General features: G+C 58.1%; 1 protein-coding gene across 1 annotated transcript in view; it reads left to right on the plus strand.

Annotated features, from left to right (window-relative positions):
* The first annotated feature begins 472 nt into the window (after positions 1-472).
* Positions 473-16433, plus strand: part of ITPK1 (inositol-tetrakisphosphate 1-kinase) — a 169011-nt gene continuing 153050 nt past the window's right edge. The window contains exons 1-2 of the mRNA XM_028098559.2: positions 473-533; positions 948-1178. Coding sequence (XP_027954360.1) covers positions 1084-1178 — 95 coding nt within the window. The 5' untranslated portion in view covers positions 473-533; positions 948-1083. The remainder of the gene's footprint in view (positions 534-947; positions 1179-16433) is intronic.

The raw sequence follows: 16433 nt of genomic DNA on the forward strand, positions 1-16433 counted from the left end.
AGCATCCCCCCACCCCATCCTGGGCAGGGGTCTGTCTCCTCAAGGGAAGACAGATGATCTCATTGAATGTCCGTATCCGCCCCTCGCTGCAGTTCCAGTGAATTACCCAGGGTGGGGGGGGGCGCTGAACACTGCTGGGGGTACAGAGATGCTTTTGATTTAAGAAACTCCCAGAGGACAAGCAGAAAACGCCCACAGCATGACTCCTTTTGCCTCTCTAAAGAGCAACAACCCCTTGGCAATGGCCGCCCTACACCCAGTCCCGCGCCCTCCGTCCCGAAGCTCACCCGCCCGAGCCCCGACGCAAACAAGCCGCAAAACAGCCAGGCCGGGAGGGCGCGGCGCCTTTAAGAGGCGGCGAGCGACGCTGCCCCCTGGCGGCCGGCGCTGCGGCGCTTCCTCCGCCCCGGCGGGGTCCAGCGGGCCGGCCGGCCGGGTCAGCGCAGCAGCGGCGGCGGCGGCGGCGGCGGGTTCGGCGGGTGCGCGCGCTGCGCGCGGGGACGAGAACGAGGAGACGGCGGCGGCGGCGGCGGGTGAGGAAGGCGGGTCGGGGCAGGTTGGGGGGGCGCGGGCGGCCGCGTGCGCCCCGCCGGGGTCCGAGCGCGCCGGTAAGGGCACGCGCCCGGCTCACGGCGGCCGACGGCGCCGCCCGGGGCTCGGAGTCTGGGCCCGCGGGCGCGGGCGGGAGGGGGGGGAGGAGGAGCCTTAAGGGGCGCGGGGGGTGGGGGTGGGGGGCCGGGCCTGCGCCGCCGCGGCCGCCGGGGGGCGTGCGGCGCGGCCCCTGGGCTCCCAGGCCCGCTGCGGCCCCGGCCCGGCGCTGGCGATCTGGCGCGCCGGCGAGCCCCGCGGGCGGCGGGGGCGTGGGCGGCGGCGGCAGCCAGTGGCACGCCGCGCTGAGCGCCGCTCCCTCCGCCCGGGCGCCCGCCCCGGCCCGCCCCTCCCGGCAGGACTGCGCGCCCCGAGCCCCGTTCCGCGTCCCCGCCGCCGGAGGAGGTGCCCGCACGCTCGCGGCGCGCGCCGGGCCGCCACACTCGGCCTGTGGGCGATTTCCTCCGGACCCGAGCTCCCCGCCCGAGGAGGAAGATGCAGACCTTTCTGAAAGGGAAGAGAGTTGGCTACTGGCTGAGCGAGAAGAAAATCAAAAAGCTGAATTTCCAGGCCTTCGCCGAGCTGTGCAGGTAAGGAGGGACGGGGCCCCGGCGCCCGGGGATCCCCCCCCCCGCGCCCCGGCCCGAGCCCGGTGCAACCCCAGAGGCTGCTTTGGGAGGCTGGAGCGTTCGGGAAGGAGCGGTGCGCGGGGACCTTGAGCTCGAGCGGCCAGGTGGTTGTGGTGGCCGCCGGCTGTGCTCGAGGGGAGCGGCGGCCGGGATGGGCGGTGTGGCACGGACCGGGGCTCTCAGGTGTACTGTGACCCCCGGTGGGGAAGCCCCCAGCTGCCCAGAGCGCGTTGGGGGCGCTGCTAAAGGTGGCAGAGGGACCTGGGAAGTCGGGGAGTCCACGCTGTCTGCCTGTGGCTGGAGGTTACTTTTGGACTGGAATGTTTTTCTTCCTTCGTTCCCTTCGTGGAGAAGGGCACCGCTGTTTGTGTGTTTGCGGACCACCTACTGTGTGCCCCGCGTGTGCAGCCCTTGAAGCTGTCATTGCATGTCACCGGGTTAAACCTGTGTGCGGCGAGTAGCAATACTTGGCATGTATGTGGTGATTTGCTGTCTCATTAGAGCCTCGCACCAGCCTTGAGAATTGACCCGGGTGGTGATTCTGGGCCACGTGTCTGAGAAGGGGGAGCGATCTGCAGAGACGTGGGGTCCCCCCTCCCCCCGCCTGGGGTCCCACAGCTAGGGAGTGGCTGGTGCAGAGGAGGTGGGATAAATATATGTGGTGTAGAATGGCTTTCCTCTGCCTGACGCCCCCCCCCCCAGTACCTCCCCCCCTCCATGCTGGTGCTCAATGGTGGAGATTCACGGTGTTTTAATAAGATCACATTCCTAGTCTATTACGGAAGTATCCAGTCTTGGGTCAGGTATACCTCACCTTGCTCTAGGACTGTGCCTTTACCTCTGGGAAGCTGTTAGGTGAATCCTGTTCTTACGGAAAGCCTAAGAGAATCTGGCTCCCCAAGCCTTTTGCAAAGTCTAGGTGGAATCCTTTTGTTTTGCAGTGTCTCCGCTTGGTAGATTGGATTCTTGAAAATGTGTTCTACTTGCACTTTTGTCGCTGTTGGGTCCCCAGACATGTTGCAGAATCGAACAGTTGGGTTTCCTTATCTCCTAGTGCGGAGCAAGTGGTGGGTCTGAGCTGGTCACCTGCCAGCCTGTGGCACCCCCGTGCCCCTTGTGCCTATCCCGAGGGCCTGTTGCTCCTCTGCCCTGGGTGGACCCTCCAGGCGTCTTGTCTCTGCAGCCAGAGGGGCAAACCTTCTATCAAACAGCCTTCTGCATCCTTTGGCCTGGGGATGGAGTTTGGCTGCCATTTCTCAGGCTGGCTTCCTCAGGAGAAAGCAAGCTTTTTCTTCATGGTCGGTAGGGCATGCCAAGCAGCCCGGGAATTCAGAAGGAGATCGGGAAATCAGGAGGAACTCACAGGCTAGAACTTTGAAAATGGGTCCGAGGACTTCAGAACCTTAAAAAAGGATGCTTGAACGTGGCACTGCAAGATATACACACACACACACACACACACACACACACACACACACACACACACACACTGATGGAAAAAAGTGCTCTGCACACACACACACACACACACACACACACTGATGGAAAAAGTGCTCTAGATACAGGAGACATGTGGAGAAGCCCCTTTGACATATCTTTGAAGCCCCATGCTGGTGTGAGGTCCTCAAGTCCTCCTGCAGTCATCTGAGTCCTGGGAAATCCCACTTAACACCTTGCACCCTTCTCTACTGAGGTCTGTCTGTATTTGTGTCATCCTGTGTCTGCAGCTAAAGCATGAGGCTTGTCATCTGGCTGGTATGTTTTGCTCGTTAATTAGGAGCCTCTTGCAAAACAGTTCCAGCTCAGACTCGGGGCTGGGTCCTGCTGCCGGATTTGCAGATTGCCTCTCCCTCCACATGGACTCCCCTTGCCTTTAAGAGGGGCGGGAGGGGCGTTCAGGGCAAGCCCTGAAATCAACCATTCTGGGGGAAATCAGGCATGGAGGGTTAATTTCTCGGAAAAGGTTGTTGCCCTCGGTCTGGATACCTACTTCTGGCCAGAACATTGGCCTCAAAGAGAAGACAGAAAGCATCTGGGCCATTCTAGAACCTCAGGAAGCCCCACTTGTGTTTTCATTAGAGAAGCTCTAGATATTTTGTTGCTTAAGCTTAAGGAAAAGAAAACACCAAGAAAGAGTTTTTCTTCTTTTATTACTTTCAGGGCAGCGCCCCCTGGTGGCCTCATTTCTAGACTGGGTGCAGAAAGCTCCCTTGACAGGATGGCCAGGGCCCTTTGCTGTTCTTGTGTTTGGTAGGAATGCTGGTGTGATTTTTAGTGGCCCAAGAGGTGACATTGTCCTGTTTTCGACATTCACAATCTGGGGATGCAACGCTCCTGTTTTGATGGATGATGAATTGCCCGTGACTTTCTCTGATGAGAAAGTCCAGAAATGTTTGAAAATGATATGAAGCTCTGCTCTGAATGTTTAGGGCAGTGTCAGCGCTAGAAAGGATGGCCTGAATGGACGAGATGAGTTGTTTAGTTGAATGTCAGGCCTTGTAAAAATCTTAGAACAGGAAGGGATGTTGGGGATCATGTCATCCAGCTCCTTTGTTGTGCGGATAGGGAGACAGGCATGAGAGGGGCAGGTTCCATACTTCTGTTACTTTTGTTGAACTTACAGAACGGGCCCAACCTGGTGACCCGGAGAACCCCACAGAAAGCCCTTTCTACTTGGGTATGCGCTTACCTTCACAGGGGTCCAGCTGCTGCCCTGTTGTCCCGGGGACATTTTTCTTTTTTTTAGTTTTTCTTTTTTGAGATAGAGCAAAAATGAGCAAGAGAGAGAGAGAGCGAGCATGAGCACGAGTGGCGGGGAGGGGCAAAGGGAGAAGCAGGCTCTCCACTTAGCAGGGAGCCCTACGTGGGGCTCGATCCCAGGACCCTGGGATCATGACCCAAGCCGAAGGCAGACACTCAACCAGCTGAGCCACCCAGGCGCCCCCTGGAGACACGATTTCCTTGCACAGCTGAGCCGTGCCCTTAGCAAGTGTGTAATGCCTTGTTCTGTCAGAGGGCATTGCACGTTTTTGGCGGTGGTAGGGGTTTGGCACGTGGGCCTGCCAGGATATATGTCTGGTAGGCATGAGGTGCCACCCTTCACACCCCTGGGGCATCTTGATAGGACGTCCTTCTCTGACTAGTTAATAGATGGGCCTCTGACTCAGCTTGTTTATTTATTTTTTATTTTTTTAAAGATTTATTTATTTGCGAGAGCGAGAATGAGAGAGAGAGAGCACATGAGAGGGGGGAGGGTCAGAGGGAGAAGCAGGCTCCCTGCTGAGCAGGGAGCCCTATGCGGGACTCGATCCCGGGACTCTGGGATCATGACCTGAGCCGAAGGCAGTCGCTTAACCCGCTGAGCCACCCAGGCGCCCCTGACTCAGCTTGTTTAGTGGTACCGTCTGATCCTGTCGTCTCCTCGGTGAGGGGGGACAGGGGTGTGGATGAGGCTCCGGTTGTGTTCCCTTTTTCTCCACCGTCCTCCCTGCCCTTCTGCTAGTACTGGGGCAGCCTCGCAGTTCCCTCACACCCTCTCCTTGTGCCTTTTTCAAGATGCCCAGGAGGGACTTCCCAGAGGAAGCAAAGAAAGCAAGCTGGTGGCTGGAAATGTTGGGGGGGGGTTTAAATTTTTAATTTTTTAAGTTCTCCACAGTGTCTTGTGTGGAAATGCTGGCTGGCCCCCACCCCTCTGTTCCCTCTGTTAGTGTTTTCCGTCTTCCTTCTCCATTTCTTCGGCCTTTCACCCTTTTCTGTCCCGCGGCTGAACCTGTGCTGAGGGAGGTGGTGGAAAGTCACGGGGCTTCCTGAAGCATCTCGGTGGGAGATGTGGGTGGCTCTCTGTCCGTCTTTACTGTTATGGTAGCTGCCTTTGTCATGCGGTCCTTTTGGGCACCTCGTCTCACTTCATGTCCCCAGCAGTCCAGGGACAGAGGGCTGGGGACACTGAGGCTTGGGGCGTGGAAGAGACCCTCACAGCCCGTCAGCTTTCCCGGGCCCAGTCCCGAGGCCTCTTCACTGGAGGACATGGCTTCCTTGTTAAGTCTCTTCTCTGCCCAGGTTAGGCTGGGGTTTCCTAGAGCCTCCAAAAGCAGAAGAACATCCGTGAGGTTCTCGTCCTAGAGAACCTTGGAGGCCAGCAGGACTGACGAGGCCTGCAGGAAAAGTGTTTATGGAGCAATCTCAGACTACGATCTTGTCGTGGACTTTCCCACCAGTTCCCTCAGATGGAACTGGGCCCGGAATCCTGAGTCTCAGGTTTACTGAACACCTTCTGGAGGCTTGGCCTGAGAGGCAAGCAGGTCCGGGGCAGCAGGGCGGAGCCCTGCCCTCGTGGAGCTGGGAGTGTGGTGTTCGCAGTGACCCGGCCTGGGAAGCCTGCCGGGGTGGGCTTGGGTGCCATCAGCCCTCCCCTCTCCTCATCCTACATTCCTTCCTTTAAAAGGGGGCGTCTCGAAGGTCCCTTTCTGCTGGGATGGCTTAGCATTCTGGGCTGGGAATTCCTATGGGAGATTCTTAGGGAGAGGAAGGAGCCTCTTTTCCAGGATGAAGTGATGCAGGTCTGTGGGTTGGTATTGCTCTCTGTCTTAATGTCTGGGTGAGCCCCATTTTGGGGCGTAGGGGTGGGAGAGGGACTGACTGTGTCCCCTTTGCCCCAGTGTCCCCGAGACTGTCCCTAACTCAGACTTGCAAAGAAACGCTTCTCCCTGCCTCCAAGGGAGAAAGCTGGACTTCCAGCGGGAGAAGCTGTCCATCTGCACAGTGCCGTCTGTTGGTCCCCAGCCTGGCTCCACAACAGACCACCTATGTGACCCTGGGTCCTCTGTGCCTCAGTTTCCTCTAGGCAAAGTGAGGATGTTCACAGTTGCGAAGCTCAGGGTTGAGTGCACGAAAGGAGTCAGGACGCTGGGCGTGTGCGTGCCTGCGCCTCTGTCCACGGTGCTCGCCCCAGCTGGCGCTCCAGTGGCTGGCGGGCCTTGAGTGGGTGAGTGCGCCTCGGCCCACAGGTGCCTCCCCACTCCAGGATCTTTGGCATTTGTAGATCCGGTGTTCTTGGTCTGGGCCGTTTGTGAGGGACCCCGAGCTCCACAATGGGTGCTGCCCGGCCACTCTGCCGGGTGTGGGCTTTGTGGGGATGTCAGGGACGGTCCTGTTCTTTCATACGGGCCCTGGGAGGAGGCAGGGGTCCTGCCCTCGCCTATTTAACACATGAGCACTTGAGAAAATCATCTGTTAACGCGCGATGGGCCTTCCGTTTCTTTTTTAAAGTTTGCAGATTCAAGAGGAGTTTGTGCTGGGTTTCCCGAAAATGCTGAGTCTTCAGGAGTGATTGTGTTCTGATTATTATTAACTTCTATTGTTTCCTTTATCTTTGTGAATGCTTGCTCCACGCAGATGTTAAAAAAATAGCAGAGGACTGCAAGTACGCATTAAAAAGTCCGTTTCCTTTTTTTTTTTAAAGATTTTATTTATTTATTTGACAGAGAGAGACACAGCGAGAGAGGGAACACAAGCAGGGGGAGCGGGAGAGGGAGAAGCAGGCTTCCCGCGGAGCAGGGAGCCCAATTGGGGCTCGATCCCAGGACCCCGGGACCATGACCTGAGCCGAAGGAGACGCTGAATGACTGAGCCACCCGGGCGCCCCGGTCCATTCCCTTGCCCCCGAGTTCCCGTCCCTCAGGGACCGCAGCCCCCCACAGCCTCTCTCTGCGGGTGTGCTGTGCAGACGGGCACACGCATGTTCTGGCCGTGGCTCATTTCACGGAACCCTGCGTCTTAGAGAAATAGCACGTCTCTGCCGTGTCGGGAGGCGGACCCCTGTCACTTGCCTCGTCTCTTTACTGGCTGAGTGGTCCTGCTCTCCTCAGGACAGACCGCATTTCTTCCCCCGCTGGTTGGCCTCTGCCTCTGGCTGTAGACAGTGGGTCAGCGAGTGCCCTGCCCCGTGGCCTGGGAGTCATGGCTTGATGAGGGAGTGCTGGGTCAAAGGGCAACGGTGGTTTACTTTTTCTGGGGAGTTCTGAAGCCGCTTGCAAAGAGATGGCGCTGCTCAGAAGTGACAGCAAAGGGGAGGGCCTGTGACCCGCACCCTCCCCAGTGCAGCCCCGTGGCTGAGGGTTTTGACCTTGGCCACACGCATGGGTGGGATGGTACTGTAGATTTGCATTTCTCTTTGGACGGTGAGATTGATTCACGTTGTGGGGCTGACTGCATCAGGCAGGCACCGGTGTAGAGCTGGGCTCTCCTGGGCACTGGGCTGGCACCTCCGTTCCTAACCATCAGGCCGTCCTGCCTCCGCTGACCAGGTCTCCTGTGTGGGCTGGCAGGCTTGGGGCGTTCGGTAAAGGCTTAAGTGAAGGGCCTCAAGAGTGCAATTCCTGAACAGCTGCAAATAAATAGGGTTTCTGTTCCCACTCGTATTGTGAATTCAGCTGGTAAGCTAGCTTTTTCAAGGAATGTTCTGTTACCTCCTTTTTATTTTATTTTGTTTTTTTTAAGGATTTTTATTTTTATTTAACAGAGATAGAGCGCACAAGTAGGCAGAGCGGCAGGCAGAGGGAGAGGGAGAAGCAGGCTCCCCGCGGAGCAGGGAGCCCGAGGCGGGGCTCGATCCCAGAACCCTGGGATCATGACCTGAGCCGAAGGCTGATGCTTAACCGACTGAGTCACCCAGGCGCCCCTGGTACCTCCTTTTTAAAAAGTAAGATTCATCATCACTCAGGAGCTGCACACCTGCTCCTTCCCCTTCCTGTATGCATTAGGCGTCCCCCAGCCTCCGCCCCTCCACCGGCCCTCAGGGAACTGGCCTGGGCATGTGGGGCCTTGCTTGGGGGAGAATGTGGGATGGACTCCCAATAGGGAGACCCAGGCCTGGCGGGGGGAGGGGGTGGCTTCTCCAAGGTCACACGGCGAGATGGGGGGGGGCTCGCTTGCTCCAAGACCAGTGTGCCCCCCCTTCCCCCAGAGGTACCACCAGTGTGCCTCTTGGAGCAGCCAGGCCATTCCCCGTTCGCCCGCTGCTTTGTCTTGCCTGCTGCAAGCCTCCCTCTGAGAGCGGTTGCCCTGTGGCCCGCGCTTCCCCAACTGGGCCTCAAGGGCTGGTTTCTGTAGGATCGTCATGGGGCCAGGCTGAGGATTGTGACAGCTTCCCGGGACTCTTCGCTCTCCCTCCCCTGCTTTTAGGGCTCAGAGGGTGGATCTGTCACTGCCTGTGGGGATTTGAGAATCGCTCCTATGAGGAAGTCCCTGGCCCACCCTGGGTGGCCAGAAGCTATCCCACCCTGTGGGTCAGCCCCCTGGCAGAGCCTGCTGCTAAGCCATCAGTGCCCCTGGAGGGGGACTCAGGACACACAGTCAGGTGGAGGGCCCTCCCAAAGACAGCTTCTGAGAGGTGCCTGTGATTTCCCTCTCAGAATCTTCAGCCCCTAGTGGGTGTGTTCTCTCTCTCTGGACTTGGCGCTCATTGCTCATTGTCTTTGAGAGCCGTTTTATAGAGGTGGGAGGTGGAGACCTGCAGTTGTGTTCACTGCTGAAACCAGGGCCTCCGACAGTGCACATAGTAGGAGCCCAAAAGAGTCTCTCTTAGTGGAGGAAGGAACTGACTGGTGGGTTTTGGAAGCCTTTCCACATCCCTGTGGCTCAGCCAAAAGCCACTGGTGGCTCTGGAGTGTTCTGGGCCCGGAAGGAAACCCTGTGGTGGGGGGAGATGGAGGGGAGTCGAGTCCAGGCCAGGGAGGGGCTCCTGGGCTTCATTCCTTCATTCTTTTTTCCACTTAGTATATCCGGGGCAGGCACCCGGCCAGCCCGGTGCTGCGTGCTGGTCCATGTCCTCAGGCACCCACATGCTTGCTGGGGTTCAGTCAGCACACAGACACACTTAAATGCCGCACAGTGTAGTTAGTGCCAAGAAGCCTGTGAACGGGGGAGAGCCGTGGCAGAGGTGGCTGCAGCCACTTTAGCACCATGTGGTCAGAGGAGGCCTCTCTGCGGAGGTCACGTTTAAACCAAAGAGGCTGAGAGCCGTTTCTTCTGGGAGCGGAACGAGCTACAGGGTGGGTGTTGTCTGCTGCGGAGAAGCCACATGCCCTGGCCTGCCTCTTTTGTAGCGCTGGGCTCCTTGTGGACCGTGGGCAGCTGTTTAGGGAGGGGCTGGCTGGTTTCCACTTCAGACAGGTGGTCAAAGAAGGCAGTAGAGTGTCTTTGGTATCCTTGTTCGCTGGCAGTGTGATGGGGGGCCAGGTGGGTGGCTGGGTCTCCCACCTGAGGCTGCAGCCATGTTCTGGGGGCCCTGGGGGCCGGGGACTGGAGGCTACATGCTCCCTTCTGGTCTGGCCCAGTCTAGCCTTTGTGTTCTGGAAGGATCCCTTGTGAGCCTTGCAGGTGGGGGAGGGTGGGAATCCTACAGCCCTGGTGGGTAGGCCCTAGGCCAGCTGACCTTTGCCCTTTCCCAAATCTCAGGTGAGGCCTCAAGGTGAGGGCTAGGGGTGGGGGAGGGAAGCCACCCTAGCTTGCTCTTTTTAACAGACCTTTACCTTCCTCCAGGCCAGTGTTTGCAAACTGTCCTTTTCCAAAGTGTGTTACTAGGGCCTCACCCCAGAACTGTCAGGCATGTTTAATGCCGAGTTTAACAGGCGAGAAGTGGTCCCTGGGGGACGGGGCCTCTCCAGGAGGGCATCCGGATGTAAAGGTTCCCAGGCCAGTCTGTCCTGGGAGCTCAGGTTGGGCAATCCTCTCTTCTCTTTTCTTGCCTCTGGCTGCTGGCTTGCAGTGGCTTACAGGTGGGTCCTGAGGCTGGGCAGGAGCTCGCTTTTGCACAGGAGACAGTCCTGGGGATGTCACACGGGTCATCAGCCAGGGCTGGGAGTGGGGGCGGTGGCCTAGCCCACGGGGCTCCACTTTGTAGTTTCCCCCGCACACCTGTTGGCTTCGCATCAGAGGTCTTGGAGCCTGAGCCGTGAAGCCGGGACTTGGGGCTCGTCCATGTGGCCCTCCATGCTTCTGGAAGGCTGTGGTGATGGTCCCCCACCCCCATCCCCAAATCGGTGGCTCACGTCAGAGCGGAGCGAGAACCTACCATGGGTCAGGAAATCGGCCCTCCCAGGTGGGTGGTGTGTCTCCGTGTGCCAGATGGGAACGCTGAGGCCTGGGGAGAGGTGACACGACCTGCCTGGTCACCCGGCTGCGAGTGGCAGAGCTGGGATTCACCCTGACGGCTAGTTGACTCCTGAAACCATGCTGTGTCTCCCCTGCCTGGTGGCCTTCGCCTCCATCTTGAGCGTAGCATCCGGGGATGGTTGGCATTGATAACCATTTCAGAAGCAAATCAGGGTGTTCTTTTCTGAGCATTCTCTGTGGACAGTTACTGGGCCCAGAGAGGTGGTGGGCAGTGGGGAGGGCAGTAAACTTGGAGCGCAAGACTTGCCCAACCAGCTGTAGGTGGCTGGACAAGCCTCCCCGAGCCTCCGCGCCTCTGTCAGGTGGGCCTAATACAGCCACCTCTGGGGCTAGTGAGCATGGCAGGTGCGTCAGGAATGATGGCATTCCCCCTTCTCCCCAGGAGGCCACTGCCCTGGCCCTCCTGCCTGTCCAACCTGGGGCCTTGGGCCTCTGACATATCTCCGGTGGGAGCCCCCAGCCTGGGGCCGACAGGTAGCCTCCCTGCCTCCCTTCCTGATCCTTTTCTGGTGTGGGGGTCCTGCAATGTCAGTGACGAGGACACGCCTCCTTCCTCCCTGCTCACTGCTTCCGGAGAGGGCCCGGGGGTGGGGGTAGGTGGGTGCAGAGGGTTTGGCTTTCATTTCTGCCTTCCACCCTATTTCCATGCAGCAGTGGAGGGCTGGGGTGTGGAGGTGAGGAAACATCTGGGCCCCACCGTGGGCTCCTCATGCCGGTTCCTGGGCTGCCTTCCCTCCCCCGGAATGTCTGGGGTGGGCTCAGCCATCTTCTTTTTGAAAAGCACCCCTTTCATTCCTTCAAGCAGCCACCGGACCTGTATTTATTGAGTGCTTGCTGCCTGCTGACCAGTCTTGGGTTGTAGGGACCCATAGAACCGTGAGCCCTGCAGAGTCCCCTCTGGTCCCAGGGACAGCCCCAGACCTTCTAGGGAATGTTTGCTGGGCTGTGCCCCTAAGAGGGGAGGGTGGTACAGGGAGTGTAGGTTGTGTGGGGTTCTCTTCTGTTCTCCCAGGGCTGTGAGGGACCCTTGGAGAGGAGAGAATGAGCGTGTTGGCATGTGGGACGTGGTGTGTGTGAGTCCCAGGTGCCCATCCTGAAAGGACTGGCTCCTGCCTTCTTTAGGATCCTGGGCGTTTTTGTGAGGAATGTTCAGTGCTGTGGGACTGTTGGTTTCTCTCTGGTCTCTTATTTTTTATTTAAAAATTTTTTAAATTTTATTTATTTTTTAAAGTACTCTCTACGCCCAACGTGGGGCTTGAACTCACAACCCCGAGATCAAGAGTCTTAATGCTCTAGCTCTACCACCTGAGCCAGCCAGGCACCCCCCCCCCCATTGGTTTCCCTTTGGTTGGAATTTCCCCTTTGCACCTCACCCATCTTTTTTTTTTTTTTTTTTTAAGATTTTATTTATTCGTTTGACACAGAGAGAGCATGAGTAGGGGGGAGGCAGGCAGAGGGAGAGGGAGAAGCAGGCTTCTCACGGGGCAGAGAGCCCAATGTGGGGCTCCATCCCAGGACCCTGGGATCATGACCTGAGCCGAAGGCAGACATTTAACCAACTGAGCCACCCAGGCGCCCCTGTACCTCACCCGTCTTACAGATGGGCAAATGAAGGCCCAGAAAGAAGATGTAGCCCCACGTTGGAGAGCTAATAGAGGGGCAGCTTGGATTTGAACCTGGCCTCGCTGACACTAAAGTTTATTTTCTTTAATATTTTTTTCTGAAAAGATTTTATTTTATTCTTCAATCTTTTTTTAAAGATTTGTTGCGGGGTCCTTGAAAAGAAAGGAAAGTCTGACCATTCCCTCAGAGGGCCTGTTCCTGCCTCTCTGTGAGCAGGTGTGGGCAGGGCATTGGGGCCCCGGGCGGGAAGGAGTTGTGCTTCCTGAGGAATTTGCCCCCCAGGCCCCTCGGCCCGCACCTTGACTGCTGGGGCGCAGCCAAGCTGGGGGCTGTGCTGAGGGAGGTTCGGGTGCCTGGTTCCTCACTGCGCAGGGGAGGAAGGTCCAGGCTGGAGCCGCTGGGCCTCGTGGAGGCCCGTCTGTAAATCGGGATGTGCCCCTGCGGGGAGGAGGGTGCTTCCGCCCGGCTGCTCCTGGGTTTTGGGAGGCGCTGTTGGGTCCTCCAGAGGCGCACACCGGCCTCTGCCCGAGATCTTCAGTGATGGAGGAGCCGCTCAGCCCCGAAGTACCATCTGCTCTGTTAAGGCTCTCAGTCCATATACCGACACAGAGGCTCAAAGGAGGGGCCTGGGAGCCTTCCTGGGGTTCCTAGCTGGTTGCTCCCAGGGTAGGATTTGAACAGCCGTCTGCATGAAGCCAGGTGTTCGTTGTTGCTTTCGGCAAACGATCCAGAAGATGGGAGGATGGCTTTCCTTCGGTTGATGCTGTTTTCGAGCGGCTCATCCTCAGAGCCCTGGGTCATCGGCTTTTCTCCTTTTCCCTTTCAGTTTCGTTCGGAAGGCCTGCTTGCCCAGCGTCTGGAGACTTAGTGCTGACTCAGTTGATAGCTGCCCAGCTGGGGAGGCTGGCTGTGCTTCCGGGTGACGTCCAGGGACAATGTGTGTTTTGGTTGGTGGTGGGATTTGAACCCTGGTTTGGCCTCTTAACTGGCTGGGCGGCCCCAGGTGCGTTTTGGCCCCCCTCTGGGCCTCGATTTCCTCCTTGTTAAGGGTCGGCCTCGTGCCTGTGCACAGGAGGTGCTCAGCGTGCAGACTTCCCCTCCCTTCTCCGGGCCAGAGACCATCTTTGAAGGAAAAGGGGGCCGTCCCTCACTCCCCTCACCTGTAATCAGACCCATCGTGTCTACCTACAGGGGACAGCAGAGTAAAGGTCCTCTGGTGAGGTACAGAGGTTCAGCATCTTGAGGGAGTAATTTTCCAGAACCTTTGAGCTACAAGGCGTCTTTGCAGATGAGGATTTACGTTACAGCTCAGAGTGCCGGCCTGGCAGGTTGGTGCACGCGGCCGTGTGGCTGGCTGGGCTCGGGCCTCAGCTCCAGAGCCCACACATGCTCCCCTTCCCTCAGCCCGCCTTTGGCCTCCAGGGAGTCATGTGCGAGGGTGAGGCAGGGTCTGTTCTTTCCTGGGCCATCTGGGCCAGCCACCCCTGTGGTCTTTCCCATCTTTCCTCCAGCCTTGCTGGGAGTGCTGAAGGACCAGCTCTTTGGATTCCGGAAGCTCCCCTGGGAAGGGTAGGGGTGTGGATAGGCCTGTCCTTCCTGGAGGCAGCCATATGGGACGTGGGCAGTGCTGTGGGTGCCTCTGTACCAGCAGCAGATGGGGGACTCCCCTGAGAGTGAGACCTGTGCCTGCAAATCTGTCCCCATTGCTGGAGGGTACCCTGGCGTTGCATCATCTCGTCCTCTCCCTCTCTCAATCCCTGTTGACAGTGTCAGGATGACCTTAATGATCTGAGCAGAATGTCGATTGTATGGCTGATGCCTACAAGTCACAGGGATGTATTGGTTCCTCCAGAAACCTCGGTGCCGACCAGGCTCAGTAATGATGGGGCTCTGTAAGTGGGATCTCCAGGCAGAGTTCTGGCTTCAGGGGCTCCGATGATGTCCCAAGACCTGGCCTCTCTCATGCTGGCTCCATTCCCAGGCCGTGTGGCTCCGGGTGAGACCTCACACTGACCTTTATCCCGAGCCAGGCGGTGTGCCGGTTCCTTGCGTGCTCTCTTATGTGATCTGCGCTGCAAGCCCTCACACGCTGTGGGCTTGTAGTACCCCTGTCTCCTGTCAGGGGAAATGGGGGCACAGAGGGGTTGGGTAACTTGCCACAGTTGGGTAACTAGCAGGCGGCAGAGCTGGGATTCAGACCTGGGTACGTTGGCTCCAGGGCCTCCATCCAACTCAGGTGCAGGTCCCAAGGGACCGAGCATTAGTTCTGATTGGCCCTGATTGGTGAGCCTGAGCCAGTCTGTTGTTGGGGCCAGGGAGTGCCCCTTTCCCTACCACATGGTTTGGGTGTGGGCAGGGCGGACCCTGCACAGGAAGTTGGGGACTGCTTGCTGAACAGACTGTGATGGCCGTTGGGCAGTCGGGGGGCGTGGGCAAGGGCACTCCCTGGTTCTGGGTTCCCGGGCCTGCTGGGGTGAGGATGGGGACTGCTTTCTGTCAGCCTGAGGGTTCACACATGGTCTCCTGGGCCAGGGCACTGCTCCTGAGGGGAGTGAAGAGCACCCCTACAAGTCAGAGCCAAAGGCTGGGCCCCTGGCTCCGTCTTTCTCTTCAGCTAAACCCGCGGCCAGCTGGACACAAGATTCTGAGGGCCCTGGGCCCAGGGGTCCGACGCTGGGTGTCCTGGAGGAAGGGCTTATGTCATTCTGCCTTGAGGGATGGAGCTCGATGGGGCCTTGGGGAAAGGCTGCCGGGAGTCCAGGGTGAAGGCTGCTGTCCTCCCTGCCCCGCTATGCTGTGCAGAATGTTGGCGTTGGACAGTGTTTTGGGGTGAAACAGTCCCATGTTATGTAAACTATTACCGATGGCCTTGTCCTGTGCACGAGGAAACGTTGAGAAGGTGTCTTTCCTTCCCAGGCCAGGAGCCTGGAGGATATCGCAGCTGTGAACTCTCTGACTGGGGTTGTGGAGCTGGAGGGGAGCTCAGTCCATCCTACGGTGGGGAGCGTGGGTGCAGGGCACTGAGCTGACGTCCTGGCCCTTCTGCCCCTGAGCAGGCCCGGTGGGAGCTGCAGGAGGACCCACTGGTACGAGTTCCACCTGGAAAGGGGAGGAAGTGAATGGTGAGTGCCAGCACCCAGGCTTGCACACCTCAGGGCCCCCGGTCCTGAGGGCCCCTGGCAAAAGGGCTAGACTGGAGGCTGGGAGAAAGGCTCAGGGTGGTGGGGCCCAGTTAGGGCTTGAGGTCCCTCATGGTTCTTTTCTGGAACCAGTGAGGAAGTGGGGACTGTTGAGAACCAGGGGCTGCCCAGCCCAGAGCTGTTGCCCTGTTCCAGAATTCTCAGAGGCCAGTGGTTCTTTTTATTGGCCTCCCAAGCCGAATAGTTAGAGGTAGTACTGGGGGAAAGCAGTGGAAGGGAGGGTGATCCTGGGCACTCCGCTTTGCCGTGGACAGCAAGCAGGGCTGGCCTGATCTTTGCTAGCCCCCCAGGAGCTTCTTGGGATTGTGCGGGGGTGGCTGGGACCTGGGTCAGGGAGCTGAGGTCTGGTTCTGCTATTTCGTTGTGGGCCCTTCATTGGACTCCTTATGTGAGGGCCCCTCTCTCAGAGCCCTGGGAAATGAATTTGTGACCCCCTGCTTTCGCTTCAGCTGGGGAGACTGCCGTTTGGACCTGAGCTGTCATGCTGGACAACGGAGAACCGCAGGGAAGTTCTTTGGGTCTGTTACGGGAGGCCTCGAGGAGGGGTCATTTCAGTTTATCAGCTGATAAAAACAGAGCCCTTGAAACCAAGTTCAAGAAGTTTGCTGACTTGTCGGCATGAAATGGCAGAATTTCTCTTGGGTAGATTCATATCTGATTTGTGAACGCTAAAAAAGCCTTTCCTAAAACCTGACATACACAATCAAAAGTGAAATCCTGGTTATTCTCCTTACTTTTGACCCTGATCCCTGGAGGCAGCCATGTTCTGGCCTCCTGGGCGTGTGCTGGGTCTGACACGCCAATGTGTACGCGCATGTGCGTGCACACACATGCACACGCATGTGCACACAGGCACGTGCCCACACCCAGCCCTCCACTTCCGTTTCCACACCAGCGATAGCCCATTACTTAGGCTTCTCCTGCCTTTAACTTTGTTTTTCATTTGCTACAGCGCGGAGATGAGTCTGTCCCCGCACCACACCTGCTCTGCCGCAGGGCCCCTCAGCAGCCTCTCTTTGGGGTTCTGGGCTTGCCCCCAGGGCTTGCAGTTTACCGTCTTCCTTATCTTAGGCCACTCGGGCTGCTGTAACAAATACTGCAGACCAGGTAGCCTGAACAACAGGCGTTTATTCCTCATGGTTCCGGAGGCTGGCAGTCCAGTTCTGGGGAGAGTTTTCTTCCTAGTTATCGGCGCCTGCCTTCTCCCTGTATCTGCACA

This window comes from Eumetopias jubatus, unplaced genomic scaffold (genome assembly GCF_037043125.1).
Source record: "Eumetopias jubatus isolate StellerSeaLion01/CBP00866 unplaced genomic scaffold, mEumJub1_p1.0 scaffold_7, whole genome shotgun sequence".
NCBI classification, from domain to species: Eukaryota; Metazoa; Chordata; class Mammalia; order Carnivora; family Otariidae; genus Eumetopias; species Eumetopias jubatus.